General features: G+C 38.9%; 1 protein-coding gene across 1 annotated transcript in view; it reads left to right on the plus strand.

Moving 5' to 3' along the window:
• The window catches only part of galnt9 (polypeptide N-acetylgalactosaminyltransferase 9), a 72031-nt gene that overhangs the window by 1715 nt on the left and 46337 nt on the right, over nucleotides 1–23979 (plus strand). The window contains exons 2-3 of the mRNA XM_077562300.1: nucleotides 10263–10443; nucleotides 18394–18560. Coding sequence (XP_077418426.1) covers nucleotides 10263–10443; nucleotides 18394–18560 — 348 coding nt within the window. The remainder of the gene's footprint in view (nucleotides 1–10262; nucleotides 10444–18393; nucleotides 18561–23979) is intronic.

Raw genomic sequence — 23979 nt, forward strand, 5'->3', positions numbered from 1 at the left:
GTAGTGTTGATGTAGTTCATACTGGCCACCAGTAGAGAGCACAAATATCTCAAAAGATCGTTAATTAATGTCGCTCCCCCTGAACCTGAAATACAAATAGGGCAGTGCAATAGTGCATGTTGCTGTCTGCAGGCTTTGAATCTCAACTCAGGTCTTTTTGTCAGGTCTTGGCATGTTCACCCCAAGATTGTGTGGGATTTTTCCAGGTAATCACAATTCCTCCCACCTTTCAAAAAACACTCATCTGGGATTAACTGGTGACCAGTTTAGGGTGTAACCTGCCTCTCGCCCACAGTCATCTTGGATAACCTCAGCTCCCAAGTGATCAAGAACAAAAAAAGCCGGAGAAAAAATAAAATCCAATAAAAACTTTTTTTAAACTGACCATGGCAATGGCATTATAAATAAACCAGTAGTTCTTAACCTGGGAATGGTGAGTCAGTCTCGGGGGTTCGGTGGAAGTCAAGACACACACCCGACTCATACGACTCGTGATGATACGGCCATCATTAGATGCGGGTAACTACGCTACATTGCTTGGCCTATACGGTCATATTGAGTCAAGCTGTGACTGTTGTGATGGTACGTTATGTGATTTCTTTATTATTGTAATCCCTTCATACTATGTCGAGCAAGAAAAAAAAAGTGGTCTGATAAATATGTGCAATAGAAATTCACATGTATAACAGAACATACGTTGTTCCACAGGGTTTAATTCTGGGTCCTCTGCTGATTTCTTTATGCTGCCCCTGGGTCAAGGTTAAGGAGCACTGAAATAAGTGATTAACCTTGTGAATAATTGGTTGTAGTGGAGTTTATGATTGGCTGAAGAGAGCAAGAGGCCAACACACATGTATGGAGTTATAGTGGGCAGTTTTCTACCTTGTATAGAAAATAAATAGAAGGGGACTGAACTGTCAAAATGTAATACAGTAACAACAAACAATTGCAATGCTGCCATCTTTTCAAGTCTAGAAGCGGAATTTGATTTAACTCAAAATGATCTGCATTTAAGACGTGCCCTGGCCTTCCTGTGTAGAATATGCATGTTCTCCCGTGCTTGTGACGGTTTTGTTTGGGTATTCCTCCCACATTCCAAGAAAAACATCATTTTAATTGAAGAGTCTGAATCATCCAAATGTATTACAGTATTGTGAATGCTCGTTTGTCCGTATGTGATTTGCGATTACCACTTCTCCCTACGAGGGTAAACGGTGGAGAAAATGGATGGATGAGTGGATGGACAATCTCTGCCTGGAAGCATTCACTTACTGCCACAATCACTGCATGATTTTTCTTCAGCTTATTAATAACAAACATAATATTCAGTATCCGGAGGTCACCCCCGTTTCTAAATTGTGATTACTTCTCATATTGGTGGAATAGCCATGGCGAGAGAGGGACTCGGAGTGCCAGGGACTATTACCATGTCCAGCAGCGATATGAAGTAATAAGCCATTCACTCTGTTGTTTATTGCCTTCCAACGTCATGTCACAGTAGTTACACTGAGGTTAAATTAGATTTGAAGGACATAAACATGTCTTAGAATTGTACTTTTGATAGTTTCCTGATGGTGGACAAACCCAACTCCACAACAAGAAAACAACAATCAACATTTGCTAGCTGCTCCTTTTGCTGCACAAACTCGCAAAGCATCGATTGTGAGGGTTATTGGCTGCCAAGCTCAGCTGCAAATGCTGCCGACTTTCGCTAATCAGATGAAAATGCTTTAAGCTTGCTAACCAGCTTACAAAACTGTGTTTTGACCTAAGTAGTGCATTAAGCTCAACAGATATGATAGCTCCTCACTGGTACTTGCTCAAGCTTATTGTGACCGTACGCACATATGATTAACTATTAATGATACAAAGATTATTTTTTTCCCTATCATTCTGACATTCTCTAATTCCTTGTTACTTTATTTTAAGGTTGAGCATATTTGACTCTTAACTTTAGTTTCGTTTTTGGGTAATGCTTGTCTTGTGTTTGTATGGAGTCAATTTGTGCTTGTTCTGATCTAGTTCTTGCGTCCTGATTCTGCCTGCTTCTGCCATTTACTTGGTCGGCTATTACACATTCTCAGTGAATAATGCATACCCCTTAATGATAAAATTCAGCTCTATATTAAAATATCCTGGTGGACATTTATGAAGATGTACAATTTGGGCTGGATCTAAATTAGAATTGTTTGACCTTGATTAGGTACCATACTATTGTTGTTTAATGTTGTAATTTGACTGGTGATGGTATTGTTGATATCGAAATTCTTAGTTCAATACAAGAAAGATATTGCAACCTTCTTTCACTGATGTCATTATGATATGATAATACAAAATATATGGCTGCATTGGCTATTGCAAGTATTTCCCCCATTTGATTTGTAAATGTTTGCAAGTATGATCATTTTGTGTGAAATATAAGCAAACTATGGAGTGCTTCTGCCTCCAAGCCATACTGGAAATGTTCAGAACCAAAATATATGTTACTTCTACTTCTTTGATGCAATGACGCAACAAAATCTTATACTATATATAATATAGGTAATTTTTTTTTACTGATAATATATCTATCCCCTTAAAGATTATTGCTGAAATGAATAGCATTTTCCTTTCTTTCTTTTTTTAACCATTAATGTATATCTGAAAAAAGATTCCAATAAAAACAAATATGATAATAGTAGAAATAAATGAAAATACAATTATTCACTGCCACAATATATACCATTCAAAATATCACATAGACACAGCAAAATCTTATACTCCAATATAGGTAATTTTTTACTGATAATATATCACCTTACAGATTGTTGCTGAAATAAATAGCATTTTCCTTTTTTTTTTTTTTTTTTTTACCAATAATGTATATCTGAAAAAAGACTCCAATAAAAATAAATAGGAAAATAGTAGAAATAAATGAAAATACAATTATTCACTGTCAAAATATATACCATTCAAAATATCTGGAAGTACAAACAGTTTTCAAGGAATAAAATAAAGTGCAAAGAATCACATAAATGCTAGTTCTTTATGTAATATGCATATCATTTAACGAGTAAAAGTGTTAATAAATGTATACTTATACTTATACTGTATTCATAGAGCGCTGCCTCCTATAGTCAATAGGTTTGACTCAGATTGGCTATTCAAGCCCTTGGCGACACCCTGTGGCAAGCATTACCATAGACAACATTTACAGTACATATACATAGTTCTTGCCTTGAGCACTGAATCGTATGTCGATGTTACAGCTGTAATGGATGTGGCAAAGGGAAGTGAACTGTGAAGATTCAATATTTATTTGCTCCACGCAGATGTACGTATTATCAAGCCAGAACTCAGGGGATTAAAACTGAACGATTACTTTTGATTGTAATACAATTCTACGAGTATAATTTGCAGATTTTTTTGGCTAGTATGGTGACCACATCCAATATGGCGGACAGGTGGCTTCTTCAGCATAAATAAGAAACAAATAGAAACAATCTTCAGTTTAGATGAATGATAAATGTTTATGTCCCTGCTCGCTGTGTTGGTGCCAGTCTACCCAGCGTCTTCTTTCGGCTCTCAATATTTACAAATATGTAAAATAAATAAATAAATAAAAAACAGACATGTAATTGCATTAAGTGGGGAGAGAGGAAGAAGAAAACAATGTTGTGTGGTTATCAAAGTAGCTATACGGTTGCCATGTTAGCTCTGTCATGTGCTGAGCTGTAAATAAAACAAATAAAAGAGAAAAAGAAGATGGCTTCTTCTTTTTTTAATCTGTACCGTTCGGCTGCTAGGTAATGCTGAATGGAGATAGGAGAATATCCATCCATCCATCCATTTTCTTGACCGCATTTCCTCACTAGGGTCGCGGGGGTGCTGGAGCCTATCCCAGCTGGCTTCGGGCAGTAGGCGGGGTACACCCTGAACTGGTTGCCAGCCAATCGCAGGGCACACAGAGACGAACAACCATACTCACAATCACACCTATGGACAATTTGGAGTGTTCAATTAACCTGCCATGCATGTCTTTGGAATGTGGGAGGAAACCGGAGTACCCGGTGAAACCCACGCAAGCACGGGGAGAACATGCAAACTCCACCCAGGAAGGCCGAAGCCCAGACTCGATCTCACGTCCTCTGCACTGGGAGGCGGACATGCTAACCAGTCAGCCACCGTGCTGCCCATAGGAAAATATGAATTCCTTTTATGTCAGAACAGTTTTTCTGTGCACCATGGAGGTTCATATACTGCCATGTGGCCATTTTTATTATGATGGAAATTTATTGAAAATTGCAGTTGGCCATAACAATGTTTAAGTCGAGTTCGTACTTGCCTTTCTTGGGTACTTTCAAGGTGTAGCTATTCTCCCACCCAGGCTTTGTTCTGCCACACCCACCACTTGTAAATAAGTGCACAACCATGTCCTCGGCACTGATGTGTGATTACTTTGAAGTAACATGTGTTTTTGCATTCACTGTTTAATAATTCTAATTTAATTTAATTTAATCAAAGTAATCGGGCGTGCTCGTAATTAATCGCCCAAGAACCGGCCACCAGGAGGCCTCTCCCAGCCAACAACCACCTTTGCCCACTGTCCCACATGCCTCCCACAAGCTACAAACTATTATGTCTATGTGATTAGAATAATAAGAAAGACAACAAATTAAACCTGCTGGGGAAAATGTTTAGCCAAAGTTAGCATGTTTCAAATGAGTAAAAATAGAAGCGCCTGAAATAAAAATAGTGAATGAATTCAAATACCAACTTGATATATTTGTTTTACTTCAATGGCCTTGGCACTGCTGAGCGTATGATATTACACACAGACAAAAAAAAGTAAAAAAACATCAATTCATCCATTCTTTTCCGCTTATCTTGGATCGGGTCGAGGGGGCAGAAGCTGAAGCAGGGAGGCATCCTATTAAAATGCCCGAGCCACCTCATCTCGATGCAGAGGAGCAGCGGCTCTTTGAGCTCCTCCCGGGTGACCGAGCTTCTCACCTTATTTCCAAGGCAGAACCGGAACACGAGAAAACTCAGAAAAAAAACAAATACATCACAAACTTGACATTACTTAATATTTGTATGCCAAGTAGTTCCACAGAATTGTACACTATGTAGTTTGTTCAACACAAGAAAACAAAGTGAATAAAACAATCCATTTTTTCATTTTCTGTAGGGCTTTTTCTCACTTGGGTAGCTTGTAAATTGGAGCCTATCCCATTGACGAATGGTGAGAGGTGGTGTGCAACCTGAACTGGTCGCCAGCCAATCACAGAGCACATAACAAACAAACAACAACCATTCATATCTATGGACAATTTGAAGTCTTTGGAATGTGGATTGGAATTTGGAATCAAAACCCAGATGAACATGTGGGCAATGTGCAAACTAAACTACGACCTCAACTACAATACTCCAAACATTTTGTCAACCGTTTTGTTTTCATCAGCCATGCAAGTCACTCTACGGCCTTCTTCCAGTCTGAAGGTGCGGATAGGATGGGCCCAGCTGCAGAACCCGATACGCTTCTTATCTATAATGCCCAATTATAGCAAAGAAACCCATGCTGCAGTATTACTATTCCAAGAAGGCCATTGCATGATGTGAAATGTCACACTTGCTTCTCCTGCACATCGATGCACACTCAATGCTCTGACTGTAACTTAATGATCGAAATCACTGTGTGTAGCAGTGCAGTATGTATAAATCGCGACAGCAGGGCATCACATTATAGCACAAAGAAGGCTGGCGGAAGCTAGATGGAATCATATATATTCCAATAAAGATATGTAGATGAGGCTCTGCTTGACAAACCAGTGTCCCAAGCAGATAAGAATCAATTCTCCTCAGCCTTGAGGAATGGGGATAATGAATTCAGTGGCTCACCTGAAAATCAGCAGTCAGCCACTCACAGTAATGGAATATATTCAGAAGGGGAGAGAGTTGCCCTTAGTGGCACTGTTTGCCCGAAGTCGTGTCAAATGTTTCATCATGACAGCCTGTGCAGAATGACATGTTTGACAAAGCGGATTATGTGTGTTTAGCTACACGTGCACAAACACACAAATCACTCCTGTCATTAATTATGCTAAGGTCATTGTTGAATTTGAGTCTCGATCTTACAAGGGCCTAATACATAGCGTGTTTAGAACTTGGAACAGTACATGAAGATTGTGTAGCAAAAGTTGGTGTTGAGCTTAGGTGGTAAAACAATAGTAGTGAGGTGTTAATTGCACATGGTACAATAAATGATATATAAGGTGTGCCAATACAGCGCTGGGCATTGACGTCATGCATCACACAATGCAGTGGGCCAAACGTAACCAACATCACTTTGGCAAGATTGAGAATGTGTCGCTACTTAAACACAAATGCCACACTTTTGCAATTGTAAAAAACAATCGCGCACCAGGGTACCGCAACAAGAGAAGGCAAAAGAAGGGGGGAACATTCTACAGGATACCAAAAAAGGATACCAAGGTGTAGCCAATGGATGATAGCATCCATAAACAATGCCAACAACAAATCAGAGAAGTGAGATCCTTCTCTCTTCTCTGATTATCTTGCCCATCCCATTGCGTCTTTTTCATCAAATTGAGATGTGAATTCACTTGCACGCAATGTTAACGGACAAATGCTAGTTTTATCGCTGCTCTCCATTGTTAGTCCTTGGTGTAGTGCCGCTACTATTCTGCCAATGTGGCAGCTTATTTTGGAATGGTAATGTGACGTCCTGAGCTCTGTTGCCGCAGCTATCTTGAAAAAATAACTCAGTTATTATACTGACTACTTGTTTTAAAAAGTAAAATAGTTAATTTGCTGATTACATGTTTTGAAGAGGAACTAAGTTTGATTAAAAGTTACTTGAATTGTTACATTCAGCAGATAACAACAACCCTGCTCAATATAAAAAAATGCCGCCTTTTCATTCCACCAAATTGATCATGTGTTTTTGAGAGTGATATCCACAAAGTAGTATTTTTATTAAAAATAAAATAAAGGCAACCTTTTTGACTTACCACAATTATTTTAATTAAAAAATCTTAGTCTTTTCAGGATTTCACATAAGGTAAATGTGGTATTTATTTAAAATAAATAAATAAAGAAAGAAAGAAAGAAATAAAATACAGTCTTTAGACTTCACTTAAAAATAATTTAAAAAATATATATACCGCGACCCTTGTGAGGAAAAGCGGTCAAGAAAATGGATGGATGGATGGACATATATATAAATAAAAAAGGCAATCTTTTGTACTCAACATACTTACATTAGTTTCTCTTTTCCTCTTACGATCTCTCTCAGCTGTTATCTGCATGTTTGAGCGAATATGGTCTCCAAAGCAACTTTTAATGCTGTTAGAGGAGTAGTCAGATTACTCAAATGGGAAAAGTACCACATGACATTAGTCGTTATTCAGAAAAACAGATTTTGTTTTTTGCGTAATATGTTACAGGCATCACTGTCGAATATGCAATATTCGGTCCAAACGAAAAGTGTTTAATATGAGGAGACAACAACACATCTTAACATTTTCATAGCATGTGCCTCTCAGTCTCAGCTGATACATTTTAAACTGAAGCAGAAAGGCGAGGGGATGAAGCTCTATATGCTTTACACAAGTCTTCTTTTTTTTCCCTAGAGATGCTCCATGCCATGTCCTGCAAACAGAATTCATTTGCTGTCAGGTTGTTTCTGGACACAGTCCTGATTGTTTCATTGCCTTGCCTTTCTAGAACACTGTAAGTGACTTTTCAACCTTTTATTGTGGCTCTCATCCCACAATGGAATTTCTTTCAGTCATATAGCAGAAGTGGAGGGCAGGGGTTAAGCCAAATAACAGAGCGAATGAAAAACAAAGCTGGCATGCATTGCTCAGCTTCCAAGTCTCATGCAGAGAAAGAGAGGCCCTCCCTTCTCATGTCTCCGGCTCTGGAGGATATCTGTGTTGTTTAGTGACGTGGCAGTGAAGCCAGATGGCTGCACTGTGACGTGAGTCCCGCCCATAATTGTCAAAATGCCACCACTGTGACTGGAGCAGGGCACCTCTCACGGGAGAAGCCTGTTTTCCATTCAACTCAATTAGAAATCTTCAGTGGAACTCAGTGTTTCAAGCCCATCCAAATATGGCGGTTGCACTGCAGTGAGTGGGGAACTGGTAGGCTATGTGCTGTACCAGACATGGGTAAATTTTTCCGGTCCATCATTTTCTAGCAGCCGGGTCACACGTTCATCATAGTCAGTCCATCATTATTTCAAGCCAAACCAAAACTGTCATCTTTAGTCTGTCTGTCAGTGTTATTTTAACCGTGCTTCCGTCACCTCTAAATTACAGTTCGTAACCAGTATTTTAGGACCGGCAGTAAAGAACTGTTTACAAGGGTAACAGCAGTGGTGGGCATCGGTAAATTTCACCGGTCTGTTATTGGCCAGCAGCCGGCTCACGAGTCCATCATTATTTTAACCACGCTTCCGCAGAATGGGACAACACTCGGTGTGTGTTTTCGTCAGTTGTCAGCAAAACGAGAGTCCGTCAGTCCATCGGTACTGACCCCGCTAGTGATGATTCCGGTGGAAGTCGAGAACCCTCTTCCGTCAGTGCTTAGTCTGTCAGTAGCTGCCAGAAACTCCTGTCATTCATCATTCACCAGCAAAATGCCAGCAAAAGTGTGATCAACCAATTTACTTAACTGTTTGTCCATGTAGTTTTTATGGAGAAATAAGTCAGTAGGGTATTGTGCAACACATGGCCTAGGACTGCACGCCATTATAACGGTAGCTGTGTCTTTTAGTTACAATAACCCTCAGTCAAAAATATTAGGATCAACCAAAGCAATACTTCTCAGTGTCAGCAAAATCACATTATTATCCCTGTTTATGGAGAGTCTTGTATGGCTCTTGTATTCACATCATACTTTGCAAGTAATTAGAATGTTGTTACTGGCTTGTGTATTTGCACATAAAGTTTAAATGAAGATTTAAAAACAAAAACATTAAGAAGTAAGAGATCCTTGTTGATGATAGGCTTGCTGGACGGTGGGACAAAATCTATTCTTACCTATCCCCTTTGAAAGTTAATGTCATGATGAGTCACCTTAATCGGTGTAAAGCTGTATTTTAAGTCTGACATGAAATCCCACAATTAATTCTGCCAGACTGAAGAAGCATACAGTATTGTGTTGGGGGCGGTGGATGACCAAGGACTCTGAATTATAGAGAAAAAGACCTGCGGACTCATAGTGATTTTAGAGAACCTGCATGGATCAAGTCCAGACTTACAGAATTTCCCATTCACTACGCTGCACAATGCCTCTACAGTACATTCCGAAAACATAATGTAACATCTGGCGCCTGATTTAAAGTTTTTATTATTATTATTATTATTTTAAATCACTACATGATAGTTTAGGCTTAAAAACATTTTTGTGGATTGATGATATCCCTCCACCTTATTTATTTATTTATTAGTTTATGTATTTATATATAATACTAACAAAATAAGACAAATTATGAGAATTTCATTTTTCACTAACGCTCTAGTAGATGCATAGGATAAACATCCATAATAATGACTTATTTTGACTCTGAATGTGCCATGTATATGCAATTGTGATATGCTGACATCATCAGATACGTCTACATTTTTGAGGTTTTCAACTTTTGTAGTGAATTTTGAACTTCAGCAAGTATCTACCTGTTCAAACTTGTTACTGCCTGAGGAACAATTTGAAAATGCTCACAAACGCTCCCCCTGGCATTGCACCATTTACTCCCCCCAGCCCCCTCGCCTCCTTATAGCACTGCTATATATGGTTTACTGATGATGATGACATCAGAAAAAGCTCTTTTCTATATGACATTCCAATACTATGCATCATTATTTTTGTGTCATCCGCACTGTGTAAATATCCCAGGCAATCAGTGATAATCTGAATAATCCAGCTGCCACATAGTTAAAAGTTTTTGTCTGTCAGTCATCATTCATTCGTCAGTTTTTCTTTCCAGTATCCCTGTTGGCGTTTATACCACTGTCTCTCTCAGCTTCTCCCCTGCTGTAGGGCTCAGTCATGTCCTTGTCCAAGTGAGTGTTTTACAGCTCTGTCATTGACAGACAGCATAATGATGCCCTCCGGATGGGGCCTTGCTGTATCGGAGCTGCATGCTGCCATCAAATGTCAATCAGCCGCCATTCTACATGCCCGCTCTGCTCACCGAAATCTGCCCACTCTGTTTGCATCCACCTCTGATACTCCGTTCCTTTTTTTGGCAGGCTTAGCAAAACCCATGGGGTTGGTGGAGGGTCCAGGAGGACTCGGTCAGGGGGGAGCTGCCGCCTCACTTGGGGAGGACAGCCGTGATGCCGAGGGGAAGTACGAAGAGTACGGCTACAACGCTCAGCTCAGTGACAGGATCTCCTTGGACAGGAGCATCCCAGACTACCGGCCGAAAAAGTATGCACATTGTCAGTCTGTTGCCGTTTTCTGGAATGTACGTTGTCCCTCCATCAACAACTGCTGATCCGATAGGATTATAATTGGAGACCAGCATGACTCTAGCAGCAGTTAATGGGCTTCATTTTTGTGAAAACACATTGAAAAAAAGTTACTACAAAGTACAGTTCTCTTTCTCTATTCTTTATAATACTTTGCTTAATGAGTTCTGCAACTCTATCTATATATCCATCTCATTTATCTTATTGCCAAAAACAAGATGTCCCCTCATGCTGCGGGAGAGTTGCGGATGGAATGTTGCATGAATAAAACACAAAATTCAAATTGACCCTTGTAAATGTAAAATGTAAAATGGCTCCCTTGGGACATTCTTGCACAGCGGGTGGTTTATGGCGATAATTACGTGCAGGCTGCCCTCAGCTTCTCAGTGGAATTGTGTGTATTACAAATCTGCCTGAATTGCAAATTATGCTGGAAGTCACTTGTTTACCACAAAAATAGTTTAGTTCTACATTGGTCAGCATTTTTGTTAAGTTAAGTGTCAAGCACGGGTAATGATTGGAAACAATCATGAGTAGGCTCTGTGGAAAGATTAGTTTGTCCTTTAAGAAGACAAATTAAAGTAAAAGGTCATGCTGACAATGAAAAGCAGGTGGACACCGACCTAGCCATTTGTAGCCCTACAGTCAGCAAAGTAAAGTATGTATTATATACACACACAGCCTATTTCTTTCTAGGGGGACAGCACTAGCCCTAGTTTGTGATTTGAATAGCTTAGTTGGCAAGGTTAGCAACCCAGTGACAGAGCAAAAAAGAAAATTACTTTAAGCGCACGTAAGCCCATCATAAATGAAACGACCAGACAATGGTATTACTCATATACGAGACTCAATGGTCTCTTGGCAACAGGTCATTTTTAAATGAACAATGTGTCCTGCTTGAGATGCTTTGGGTGAGAGCTTGGCATTATCACTATGTGAGTGTGGGATGTGAGAATGGTAAGGAATCGAACAGCCAACAGGGACTTATGAGGGCTGTAATACGAGGGGCAACAATTTCATTCATACTGCTTTATTATTTATTTTTATTATTATTATTATTATTTTTAACGGGAAACGAGTCAAGGCTGGAGGCAGGAGAAGGGCAATTTAAAAAAAAAAAGCTTGTTAATTAATAAACTCAGCAGGGAGTACCTCTGGAGTAGAAGGGGTTTTAGGAAATTCTTTTTAATTGACTTTACAAAAAAAAAGGGGTTCCGACACAAGGGAAGTAAGGGTTTGGGATTTGTTGAAGTGGCTGCTTCCACTATTAAATGGCGTCTACTTTGTTCTGTTTAATGGTAGTTGTACTGCTGGGATTACATTCTGCAAGCTACTCTTCCTCATATAGTGTACTTCTTTCCTTTCAAGCTGTTATGCAGAAATTTGTAATTGTACTAATTCAGAAACAATGAGACTCAAAGCAGGTCCAAACAAAACACGCAATTCTGTATAGGTAATCAAGAGGAAAAACAAAACCAATAATGGTGGATATGAAACTTTATTTCCTTCACAGACATTTTCTGGATGTCTACAAATGATGATTTTCTTTGTCTGTACTGGCTGTCTAGAAGTCAGTCACAGTAAGTCAGTCAGTCCAGTCAAGTGTGTTTAACCTGATCTAATTCTGATCTAACAACAATGTACCAGGGTTTAGAACATCTGTCTCACTGTTCTGAGGTTCAGGGTTTGATTCTCTTTGTGAAGGTTGCGTGTTCACTGAACAAAACAATCTATAGAATGGACCCAATAAATGTAGAGTAACAATTTGCAGCCACTATATTTGGATAAATATAAATCATACAGCGTGATTTCATATTACATTAATTCTGTAGTTATGAAATACTAAATTGGGTCAAATCTACTCACAATTTCTTAGCATACTACTACTCCAAATTAATTACCATGTTGGACGTAACGAGTATGAATTAAATTAAATTATCACATTAACAAAGGAGAATGAAATGATTTAGTCATATACAAATTTAGTTTATAGAGTTTTCATGAGTGAGACAGTGAGAAACCCTACAGCGTGTGTACGCGCAGTAAGTTTGCAGCGCGTTAAATCCGCACTAAAATACTTAGTACATTAGTATTATAAACTTACCTACTCAAATTTTTCACGTGTGTGCGTATAACGTACACTACGTAACGTGCCCGCTGATCTGACAGTATGTTACAGGAAGAACCTCCCTACAACTACTACGTGTTGTATCGTAAGTCATTGTTGGTGAGACCAACTACTGTCATGGTTTCCTAAAATAAAATGTCAGGGTTAAAAATACAAGCAGGAACAAATCAAAATAAAAAGCAGTGTTTATAATTGTAGATAAGTAAGAGCCATTGTACTTTTTAGACATGGTTTGTGCCATTAATTGCAGTGTACAAAATGGGGATCACTCTGGTTGGCTGTTTAGCTAGAAAATGCAAATCATTCCTCCACTGGCTGATGACGTCACGCTACGGAAATGATGACGCATGCGCATATTGCGGTGCAGACCGGTGCCAGTTAGTTATATTTTACTAAATGTTGGTTTTATTCAGTTTTTATTGGTAACACTTTTTACTGTTACATAATAGATCGTGTAAGTTAAATTTACCCCGTATTTGATAATTCCTTTGCTGTCTAAAGTAATCAGGTAAATTTTAGATGATTTTTGTGGATTATATTTACCTCTCTCCAAAATCGTTTTTTTTTTTTTTTTTTACCATGTGTTCATCTGTGGGTACTCCAGCTTCCTACCACATTTCAAAAACATACATGATGTGTTCAATAAAGACTGTAAATTGTCTACAGAGCTGAATATTCTATTTTCAGTTCTGATCTGTGATTGTGCCTCATCGAAGACAGGTGATCACAAAGCGTCTTCTGTCTTAGTCTTTTAATAGAGGAGTTGATGGAGCCCTTTTCAGGAAAGCATATAATCCCCAAATCGCTGCCCGCATGCCTGTTTTTCTCTTTTGCCCTTCACGTCCGTGCCAGACACCAACAGGGACTTAAGTAGGCTGTATTTGCTGTCCTTGGGCCCGTGGCCTTGGTATGATAATGGATTTTGGGGCAATGGGAGGAAAAAACAATAATGGCTGAAATGTCGGTAACACTACTGTTCATGGAACAAAAATAACTCACAAATTGGAAAATACATTTCTATAATTTGATCATTTTCATTAATTTTGAAGTTCTCCCCTTCCAAGATACTGTTACACATTTACACATTTGTGACTTGATTTACTATCCAGTTTGTGAAAACATTCAATAAATGCAATACACAGCTGGTCTGCCGCCCCCAAGGTTCTTGGACATGAAGTTGTCTTTGTGTAGGAGGAGGCTGACCACCAGTCAAGGCAATAGAGGATAGTAAGGAAACAGGCTAACCCAGGGGTAGGCAAGTTTGGTCCTAGAGAGCCGTAGTCCTGCATATTTCTGATGTCTCCCTCCTCGAACAAAGCTGACAGTCTCCTGCAGAACGTAATTATGAGCTGATGATTTGAAACACCTGGGTTGGAGGCAGGAGACATCGATAACAAATAAATAACGCTTTAATAATTTTTTTTATATATTCAGATTAGCGGTGTAGCGGTGTTAGCAGTTAACTCCGCCGTAGCAGGACAGCGTAGGACTCTAGACATCTCCAACTTTTCTATGTATGTTCCAATTAGTCTAAATGCCGGTCACTACTTCTTCCTTTCCTCCATGAAGCTTTTAAACTGGCGCGTTTGTAGGACACAACTGGTTCTTCCGCCTCCCCTTGGATATCAGACCCGTTTGCTCACAGGCAGAGTGGGAGTGTGGATGTCAGCCAGCCCATGGCGCTACATGAGAGTTTTGACCATTTTTTCACTTGTTCTGCCGAGGGTTCAAATAAACAACATTGTGTCATTGTCCACGTGGAAATTACAATCCTGCAAAATTGTCAAATTTTTTTTTAAACCCTGTAATCTCATCGTGTTTTTCTGTGACTGTAACTGACTACAGTTAAAAAAAAAAAATTCTATATACTGTTTGTAATGCCAGTACATTTATTCCATACTCTCCAAGGCTGCACTTTTCAGTGATAGTAGGTATCTCCTGAGTGGATTTTATAGAGGCTGAAGTGTCTTTCTCTCAGGACATATTTATGGATTGGAATGTAACCATGGTAATGCACTGGTTTAGTTGAATATTGAAATCACAGCATGGACAATCACTGGCTGTGGGGAAAATAGCCAAAGCCAGCAGCTGGGACTGCAAGAGAGCGCAGGTGGAGATGGGGGCTGTGTCTTGAAAATTCATCTTAATTTGGCGTTCTGTTTCTGTCAAAGCTTGTTCTTGGTCAAATTGTGAGTGCTGGCCATTGAGTTCAGGCCCATTTCAAGCAGATGAGTCAATCACTCACTCTGATAAAGCTTTACAAGACTTCCCCACCAGTGCAGACAGGTACAAATGAAAAGGTTGACCGATGTCCTACATTTGGATCCAATGACTAGGGAAATGGAACATTGTCAAAATATGGGTTCACAAGTGAAATCTAGCCTCACTTCCTCACTTCAACCAGAAGAGCTTTATATGTGGCCAGTGTGACATTTTAATAAATTCCTTAACTAATACCTCTACCTAAGTAATGTTAAAGAGACCAAATATGTCTACAGTGTATTTTTGGCTTGCGCTTCTGCAATGTGGTGCCTGACGCTGTAAAGTCAAACTGTGATGCAAAACGATCCCAAGACAAACTCACTGGCAGATTTGTCATTGTATTTATACACTTGGCAGGGCTGATTGAGGGAGGCCATAGTGAAAGAGTGGCGACAAAAGAGAAAGCTGTGAGAAGGAACAAATAAAGTTGCAGTGGGAGAGCATACGTGCATAAAAATATGACTGAAATAATACATTGGTTGGAGCATCAATCATGTTTATTCTTAAGATGAGAGGTTGAAGCCATGTTTTAAAGTGGAGACATGCTGCATCAAACTCACCATGCTTATTTTGCTAGCTACTGTAGATGTGGACTGATTAATATAAGACATGTAAAGTCAATGAATGTTTTGTACCAATTTTATGAATGTATTAAAATAAAATTCCTGGCCTGCTTATAAAAAAAGGCCGGTCTTTTTTGTGGGCAAAGGTAACGTGAATGTAACGATGGTGTGAACAGGCAAATACAGGTAAATGCCAATTTAAATGATTCTGGGCAAGGTTATTTTAGATAACGAAATGACTAAAACAAAAATTCAAAAAAACATTTTTGTTAATTGAATAAACTAAAAATGGAAATGCTGAAACTACATTTTACGTTTACAAAACTAATTAAAACTCACTATAATTATAGTGAAAATGTCCTTAGTTTTCATCTTTCAAGCAGCAAACAATAGAAAAGCACCTTCAGATGACACCACTCCGAGGTGACAATTTTGCGTGTTTGACTTTTGGCTCCAATGGATCGCCTTGCCAGCTTTTTAATTTAGTTCAGACGAAACGCAATGCTAGGTAAAAAGAAAAGAAAACTAATACTAAAACTAACTAACACTAAACATTCTTGAAATAACTAAAACTACTAATTAAAAACTAAGAGCTGCACTGATTAAAAAATAAAATCAATGAAATAAAAACAAAAATAAAAATTCCCAAACTATAATAACCCTGCTTCTGGGGTCTTTTTTTTTTTTGCAACAAATTGACACATATGCTTCAGGATTAAGATAAAATGACTCGTCCAAGGCACGTAGTATTGCTATAATCATATACAGTAATCAGATTCATCTCTCAGCTGTCGGGTGGATGAATTATTTTAGCAAAACAATTATTGCTTGGATAGACGTTTGACCTTATAAACCAAATCTCTGAGAAATACTTTGTTTGTCATATAAATGGCAACATTGGGTTCTGAATCCAAATCATGAAAGCGCACATTCCAATCAGCCCGTATCCCATTGAGTGGGGAATGCCATGTGTGAGTGCTTGCGAGGGTAGCACATACTGATTTTTCGTCAAGGTTGCAATGCTGTTGACCTGACTTTCGCCAACAGTTTTTAGGGTTGCCGACAGATTTTTGTGTTGCAAAGAAATTAAGAACATAAAATTTCTTTGCAACAAGAAAAAACTTTAAACTGTTGAGGAATGTCTGGCAAACATTTGGCGAACGTTTGTGACCTTGAACAGGCCCTGGCAAACGCTGACAAGAAATCAACATTCGCTACCTTCACAAACATTCACCCCTCAGTGGGATCTGGGAATTTTGGAATTCGCATTTTGGAATGCAAGTGACCCTACACATGGAAGAAACCACCATGTTTTCTTGCTGCTCTTATAGTCTGCGATGTACTCAAAATGATCAACTCACACAGCACACCACACAAATAATGCGTCTGTACTGACGATGTAGTTACTGACTTGTGAGAGGAAGCATCCAGAGTGACAGAAACTACAAAGAACTAACTCAGTGTTACAAATAGGGATTGACAAGGAAATATTGAACAGGTATAATATTCACAGTTGCCGGCCATGACCGTTTTGCGAGTACAGGAACAGGATACTGTGTCAGGATAATCTTTCAGAGATATCTGAGAATTGGGCTTCGCTGACTTGTAGTTAAAGAAGTGGCTGGTGTGTACGCTGCTTAAGCCGCTGGCGAGGGAAAGTAAATAAGCTATTGTGAATCCCCATAACCTCAAATCACTGGTTTGGTGTCATGTATGAAATATGAATGTTTGCATCATTATATGTTGACAACAGACACACTGGCAAAGAAGAGATGGATGTAACCTTAGCATCATGCTGGGATCCACCTACTGGGTCGCCTTTCCTCCCCCGTCCATCAGTTGTTTGATGTCCCCGTTCAACAGAGCACCTGCAGAGTTGAAATGGCAAACATGCTGTCTTTGAAAAGAACACAATCACACCAGTGTTGAAGTAAATTTCGATTTTGATCAAAACAGCCAACTTTTATATGCTGAACTGTGATCACACAAATATCCTTCACAAGCAATTTAATTCAGTGTCAACTTTGTTTTCATGCGATAAAATTTAAAATGTTCTTGCGTGTAACGTTTCTAATTTACGATTCACCTGCCAAGTGATGATTCTTAAGGTTCAACGTCTCTGTCATATCAGATATGCTATGAGACAGAGACTGAGGAGTGAGATTGATTCATTCTGACAAATCAATATGTTAACTGCTCTTGCATCAATGGTTCCAATTGCTAAATGCAAAACGTCACTTCATCTTATACCAGTAATCTGCCTGGAAGTTGATAAATACTGTACTTCTAGAGATCTTAGGGTCACATTCAACTATGGGTTTGTTTACACTAGTTTCCTCATCTAAATTTGATGTTCTAATATAGAGTACAAGTGTTCCATTTTTTAAATATATAACTGTGTCTCAACACTGCAACTTCATTATCTCAGTAAACACTCAGTATTGCTGAAAACACGGGAAAAGGAGTCTGAAGCAGTAAAATGGATTTGTCAGCTGTTATGTGAGAAACCTAATTGGAGCAGTGCAGCTTTGTAGTAAAGTTGTGTGTGTTCACAGTATGTATGAAACTCACCGAAAGGCTTCTTGCCTGTCAACGGTCGTATTTCTGACTTCAAAGTGTATGTGTGAAGAAAACATTGTACTCAGCTGGAAGTGAAAGGGGGCTTTGACTTAAATGAGCAAGGATGCAAGACTTTGTTGTTTGAAGGAAAAAATTCAATACATGTGAATGCTGTTAATTTTAGTAATTGGCCCAGCATGGGTCAAACTCCAGGCAACTATAACAGCAGGGTTAATTGCCTGCACAGAACTAAATGTGATAATCGTCAGGGCTTACATAAAAACTGAGGCTGCATCTAAATTAGGCACTTTAGGTCAAATTATATCAAATACCAGATCTGTTTCAACAATTATATCATTATTATGAAATTGTAATAATGTTGAAATTATCTTTCCAGATGCAAGCAGCTGACATATCCAGAGGACCTGCCTCAGATCTCTGTGGTCTTTATCTTTGTGAACGAAGCTCTGTCAGTGATCCTGCGCTCCGTCCACAGTGTGGTCAACCACACGCCAGCTCACCTGCTCAAGGAGATCATCCTGGTGGATGACAACAGCGACAGCGGTAAGTAACAGCACAGCAACACCCTTAATGCTGGGCAAACTCAGTTTCATTTATTTATTTTTCAAGTTTGAATGTAAACTAAGACTTTTTAAAGAAATTAATAGAATAAATGAATATAATAATTTTGGAGGTCTCACAACAGCAAGTCCAGGTTGTAATGTGGGATTGAATCTTGGTGATCACCTGCAGCCAATGATGGCCACTCGGGTGTGTGTCTTGACCTCCACTGAAACACTGAGACTGAGGCCCGTCCACACGAAAGCCAGTTTCAATGTATCCTCGCAAGTTTCTTACCATTTAAGCTGTTCGTCCACATGACGGCGCAGTTTCGGAGCTTGAAACCGATCACTTTTGAAACCGGGCTCCAGAGTGGGACGATTTCAATACGTGCCCTGTACGCGTCCGTCTGGACACCATATGCAGGATACTCCTCCAGTGATGACGTGTGCGGCAATTCTCGCGTGTCTGTGCGCGAACCGTCAGTCTGTCAACAACAATGGCGGATAGCCGTGCCGTAGTCGTTTTGCGCAGCCTCTTTAGCTTGCTTATGCTTTTACAGCAAAATATTTTGCTTCTTTATTCCCACGTTCAACAAGTGTTGTTGTACTTGAATCACCCGCCATTGTCACTTCTTCTGTTCGTCTTTTTCATGTTGTTGTGATACATGCAAAGCCATGTTTGTTCTGTAGATTGTAATAAAGTAAAAAAAAAAAAGGGTTCGTCTTCTTTGCTGATTCTTCTTCTACGCTTTCCGTTAACTCCCTGTGGCTGCGCTACAGCGCCAATCCAGACTTGGCATATACATTACAGCCGTTAAAAGTCCTCAGCGTCTTCTTTTGGACACAGGCAAGTCATGACATGCTTCTGTGTGTACGAGATTTGTTTGAGGAACGAAGCCGGCTTTGCTTCCGTCTGGACGGGGCCTGACTCACCGAACCTCTGAGGTTGCATCAAACCCAGGTTAACAACCGCTGCTCTAGCTCCTCCCGCTTTGCTCCTGTGTCAATCTCCAATAGTATTTCTGGTCTGAGCCTTATCTGACCACAGCGCACGCAAGCAAATATCTGGACCACAGCCAATCAGAGGGTGGGCCCGCCTTCCAAATAGAGGCCTTCAGAGTCTATACAAAATGCCAGTAATCTCTACCTGATGAGTGATGAATGCCATATTGTGCCATAAATGCATCTACACTTTTGTTTCGATCAAATACTTCTGGCCTCGTAATTGCAGCATTCAATGACACCCAGTTTGTAATGAAAGACTGTAACAGATCTGTAGTGTTAATTTCATTAACGAAAACTAAACAAAATATTTTCATCTACACACATTTTTCACCGGAAAGAAAACTAGACTAGACTAGAGTAAATAACTGGGACAAAATCAGTATTCATTTTTGGCGAGACAAAAATGTACTTCAAATAATAAAAAATGGACTAAAATATATGGACATTTTAGTTCATGAACAAAGACGAGACAAAATTGTATTTAGTAAAATCCTGCTAATCTGTCACAATGATACTGTCATGTGACACACAGTGACAAGCCCCCTTTGAAATCTGCAGCTAGAGAGTGCAACATGCACAAAAAAATTGGACAGACAGGAGGTGAATTCACGTGAGAAGTAAATTATAGTTATAGCTCGTAGCATTGAGCCATAGAAGCGACTGTAATTGTGTGTGAAGTTGTTTTTCATTAAAAATCGGAGAAAATTTTACGTGGAATAGTTTTAGATCCGAAATGTTCAACATTATCTGCTGACAACAACAAAAAATACAGGGGTAAAATGATTGTCCTGACTAAAACGAGACTAAAATGTTGGCAGTTTTTGTTGACTAAAACTAGATGAATACAATTGTTTTCTTGGACTAAAATTACGACTAAAATGCTAGATTTACAGTCGACTAAAAGCTGACTAAATAAAAACAGGATGAGGTTGACTATGGAAAATGAATTCATAAGAAAATGGATGGATGGATATTTCATCTTAAGTCAAGTGTGCTTCTCCCCCGTAGGATTGCACCTAAACAAAATGAATTAATGAGTTACCATTCCACAGGTTTCCCCTGTAATATTATTGTGATTGCAAAGGACTACATTTAAATTTACGCATTGACCCAAGCAGCAACGTTCTCCTACTCTGCCTTCCTCTATGGGGAGCCTCTGCGCTGTTGCACTTTTTTTCTAAAACATGTTATGTCGCCATATGATCGCATTAAGATTTTCTGTTGAGAGGGGAAAAAAAAAAAACACGTAAGCAGAGGGCGGCGCCACGCTCTGCGCTTCCCCGTTGCCATCGTGACTCGACGAATCAGGGCTCCATCGATGTGGTCTTTTTAGTGTAGTGGCAACGCCAGGTGAAAACTACTCTGCATTGATATAACTACCTCAAATCCTGGGACCGAAAACACAGAGTTTCCCCTCTCAGTGTATGTCAACTCACTGTTCAGTGTTAGTCTCGATGTTGGACCCTCGGTGTTGGACCCCTGATCTGCTTGCTTACACTCAAGATATCCAATTTTTATTCATAGGTTGTTTCGGTTCCCTTTTGGTTCACCTGTGTTTGTGAGTTACTTCCTCTTATCTGCTCACTTGTCTTGTTACTCATTAAATCTCTATTGTTAGTCTGTGAGTATTTAGTTCCCCGCGGTCCGTTCAGTCTTTCTCTGGTCATCAACTATTGTATTGCATCAATCCCCATGCTCTTGTGCTCTTGCCCCTACAAGTCTCCATAGTATTTTTGAGTTTTGGAGTTTTTGCCATGTGGTTTCTCTGTTATTGTTTGAAGCCTTCCCTGCCCTTGGGACCCCCTGGCTTTCCCCCCACTCCACCACTCACCAACCTGTGACACAGCAAGAGCAGCTGTTGTCAATGTGGCAGCTATTGGGGATACAAATAAACAATAAGCATGTCATCGAGGCCAGATTCAGACCTCAGAATACCAGATTTCCAAAAATGAACCACATGTGACATAAAAAAAAAAAAAAAATCCTTTACCCTTTGACCAGTAATACATTAACATGTAACACTTACAGACCGTGTATGTATACCTGTAAATAGAATTATGAGCTCTGACCATTATCCTGTGTGTGAACCCCTGGGACTGAATTCAGTCTACGGGTACGAAAACAGAATGTAAAAATGATCGGACAAGTCTCATCCCTTTGCAATCTATTTTCTACTGTTTCCATGGTGATGAGAACAAAGTCTTATGTTGTGTGATACATCAGGTCATGATGCTCAACTCCACATCACAAAGGCTTTAGTGTTGAGAGTGGGAGGAACACGGCACCAGGGCACTCTTCACTCAACACGGTCAACCTCTTTCAGGTTGGCAGAGTAAAGAGAAACCTAAAAATATAAGTTCAACTAAAAGGCACACGTAGAACATCCTCCAATCTGTGGGTCTCAAAAATATATATAAGCAACAGAAGTACACACATGTCCTCATTAAATCCTCACAATACTTTAATGTAATCTTTGCTTTTGTTTACACTTTACAATTTTAAATAGTCCAAACTAGACTCATTCTTTTCATTCTACTGTGAAGTCTATAATTAAAGTATTGTTTACTACTATTTCACGTTTTGAAGCTGCCTTTTTCAACTAAGCCAAATTTCACAAGAAACCACTTATTTTTTTTATCCGTTATCCACATGCAGAATATCATGTGACCAATTCTGAAAAACAGGTTAAGCGAGCTTCCTGGTTATGCCACAATAACTAGTAAAACAACGAATTGATGACGTGATGGTTTGAAGCCAAGTGTCAAATTTTGTTTTCTTTCTGACTGGTGTCTTTGGACAAAAAGTTAATACATTTAACTGTGCCAGAAGGAAGATTATTCATCTTGTTTGCCCACTGTGGAAGTCGGTTAGGCATAGTCATAGTCAAAGTCCTTAGGTACAGTCCTTCCCTGACAGAAAATCTACTTGAATATGCGATTGAAGATGTCAATAAAACTGCAAATGTATTTAACACTCATTCAATGACATTTGTGAAATGAGACAAACCTCTTAACAACCCATTTTAGAGGATGATGTTTATTTACTAAAACAATCACAATTATTGTTACTCATAAATGAGGAACAAGAAAAAAAAATAGGACTTTAAAATTTTTAAAGTATTTAATGAAGTTAACAATTTGCTTGTCCAGAATTAATTAAACAATCACACATAATTTTTATTTATTTATTTTATTACCGTATTTTAAACCACAGCATTAATCTAAAGTGTATATGAAATGATCAAAGGAAAACAGCTTCTTTAGGATGTGATCAGCATATGCAGTTGTTTGAACCACACGGAAAGCACTCAAATGCTGAAACTGTAGTCATATTTTAACACACACTGTCCCTTAGTTAAAAAAAAATAATAAAATAAGGAATTTATAAATCAAACAAGCCTTTCGATCTTCTCATGTATGTAAAGTTTATTGCTGTTGTCATGTTTGACTCGCAGTTATTGATATTTTTCAGTGACTGTCTGACCTGAAGCAAGACAAATAAGCAAGCTCGGCCTCGTCACCATTTCTGAATGACATATTCCTCTCCTCATATTGAATTGAAAAGTGTATAATAAATCACACACAAGACATGTTTTCCTAGCATGTCTACACAACACATTAGTTAGTTTGGACAGCATGTGACATTATCCTCATCTATTGATGAGTTGCACTTTGGCTGAACGTGTGCGTGTGTGCGCGCTTGTGTGTGAGTGTGTGCGGTAGAATGACTCCAATTAATGTGACTCACCATTACAGCAAAAACTTAATGAGGCCCGCAAACTTACATTCCTTAACAAACTAACAAATTAAAGGCTATTCATAAAGTGAAAATCTGATTAGCATGTGCTGTTAAATGTCGGAATCATTCCAGTCCTTCTAAAAATTTGCATTGCGTCAGTCAAAAGTATTTTTTCTGCTTCTGTCAACCATTTAAATTGAACAGTTTCAAAAAGTGCACACTTCTTTACACAGTGAATTGGAATAGTTAAAGTTATGTCTCCTTCAATCTGAAAAACACACTAGAATGCAGCAAAAAACTGAAGCTTTTATGACGAGAAGAGTTTTTTTTAAAGTTTTTTTTTTTTTTTACATTGTGACAAAAAGTTTAATGTCTAAAACATACTATGACAATCTTATCCAAATGTTCTGCACAAAATCATTATATCAATTACTACCTATAAATGCTGGGAAATAATGGTGGCCATGAAATATTAACACTTTGGGCATTTTCACTTAGGGGTGTACTCACTTTTGTTGACAGGGGTCAAGTAGCTATTAATGGCTATATTTTGAGGGAACAGTACATTTATACTGTTATTTAAGATGCACAATGACTACCTTTCATTCTGTTAAAATGTCACTTCTTCGGCTTTGTACCATGAAAAAATATTATATATATATATATTAATATATATA

The sequence above is a fragment of the Vanacampus margaritifer genome, chromosome 3 (genome assembly GCF_051991255.1).
Source record: "Vanacampus margaritifer isolate UIUO_Vmar chromosome 3, RoL_Vmar_1.0, whole genome shotgun sequence".
Taxonomy (NCBI): domain Eukaryota; kingdom Metazoa; phylum Chordata; class Actinopteri; order Syngnathiformes; family Syngnathidae; genus Vanacampus; species Vanacampus margaritifer.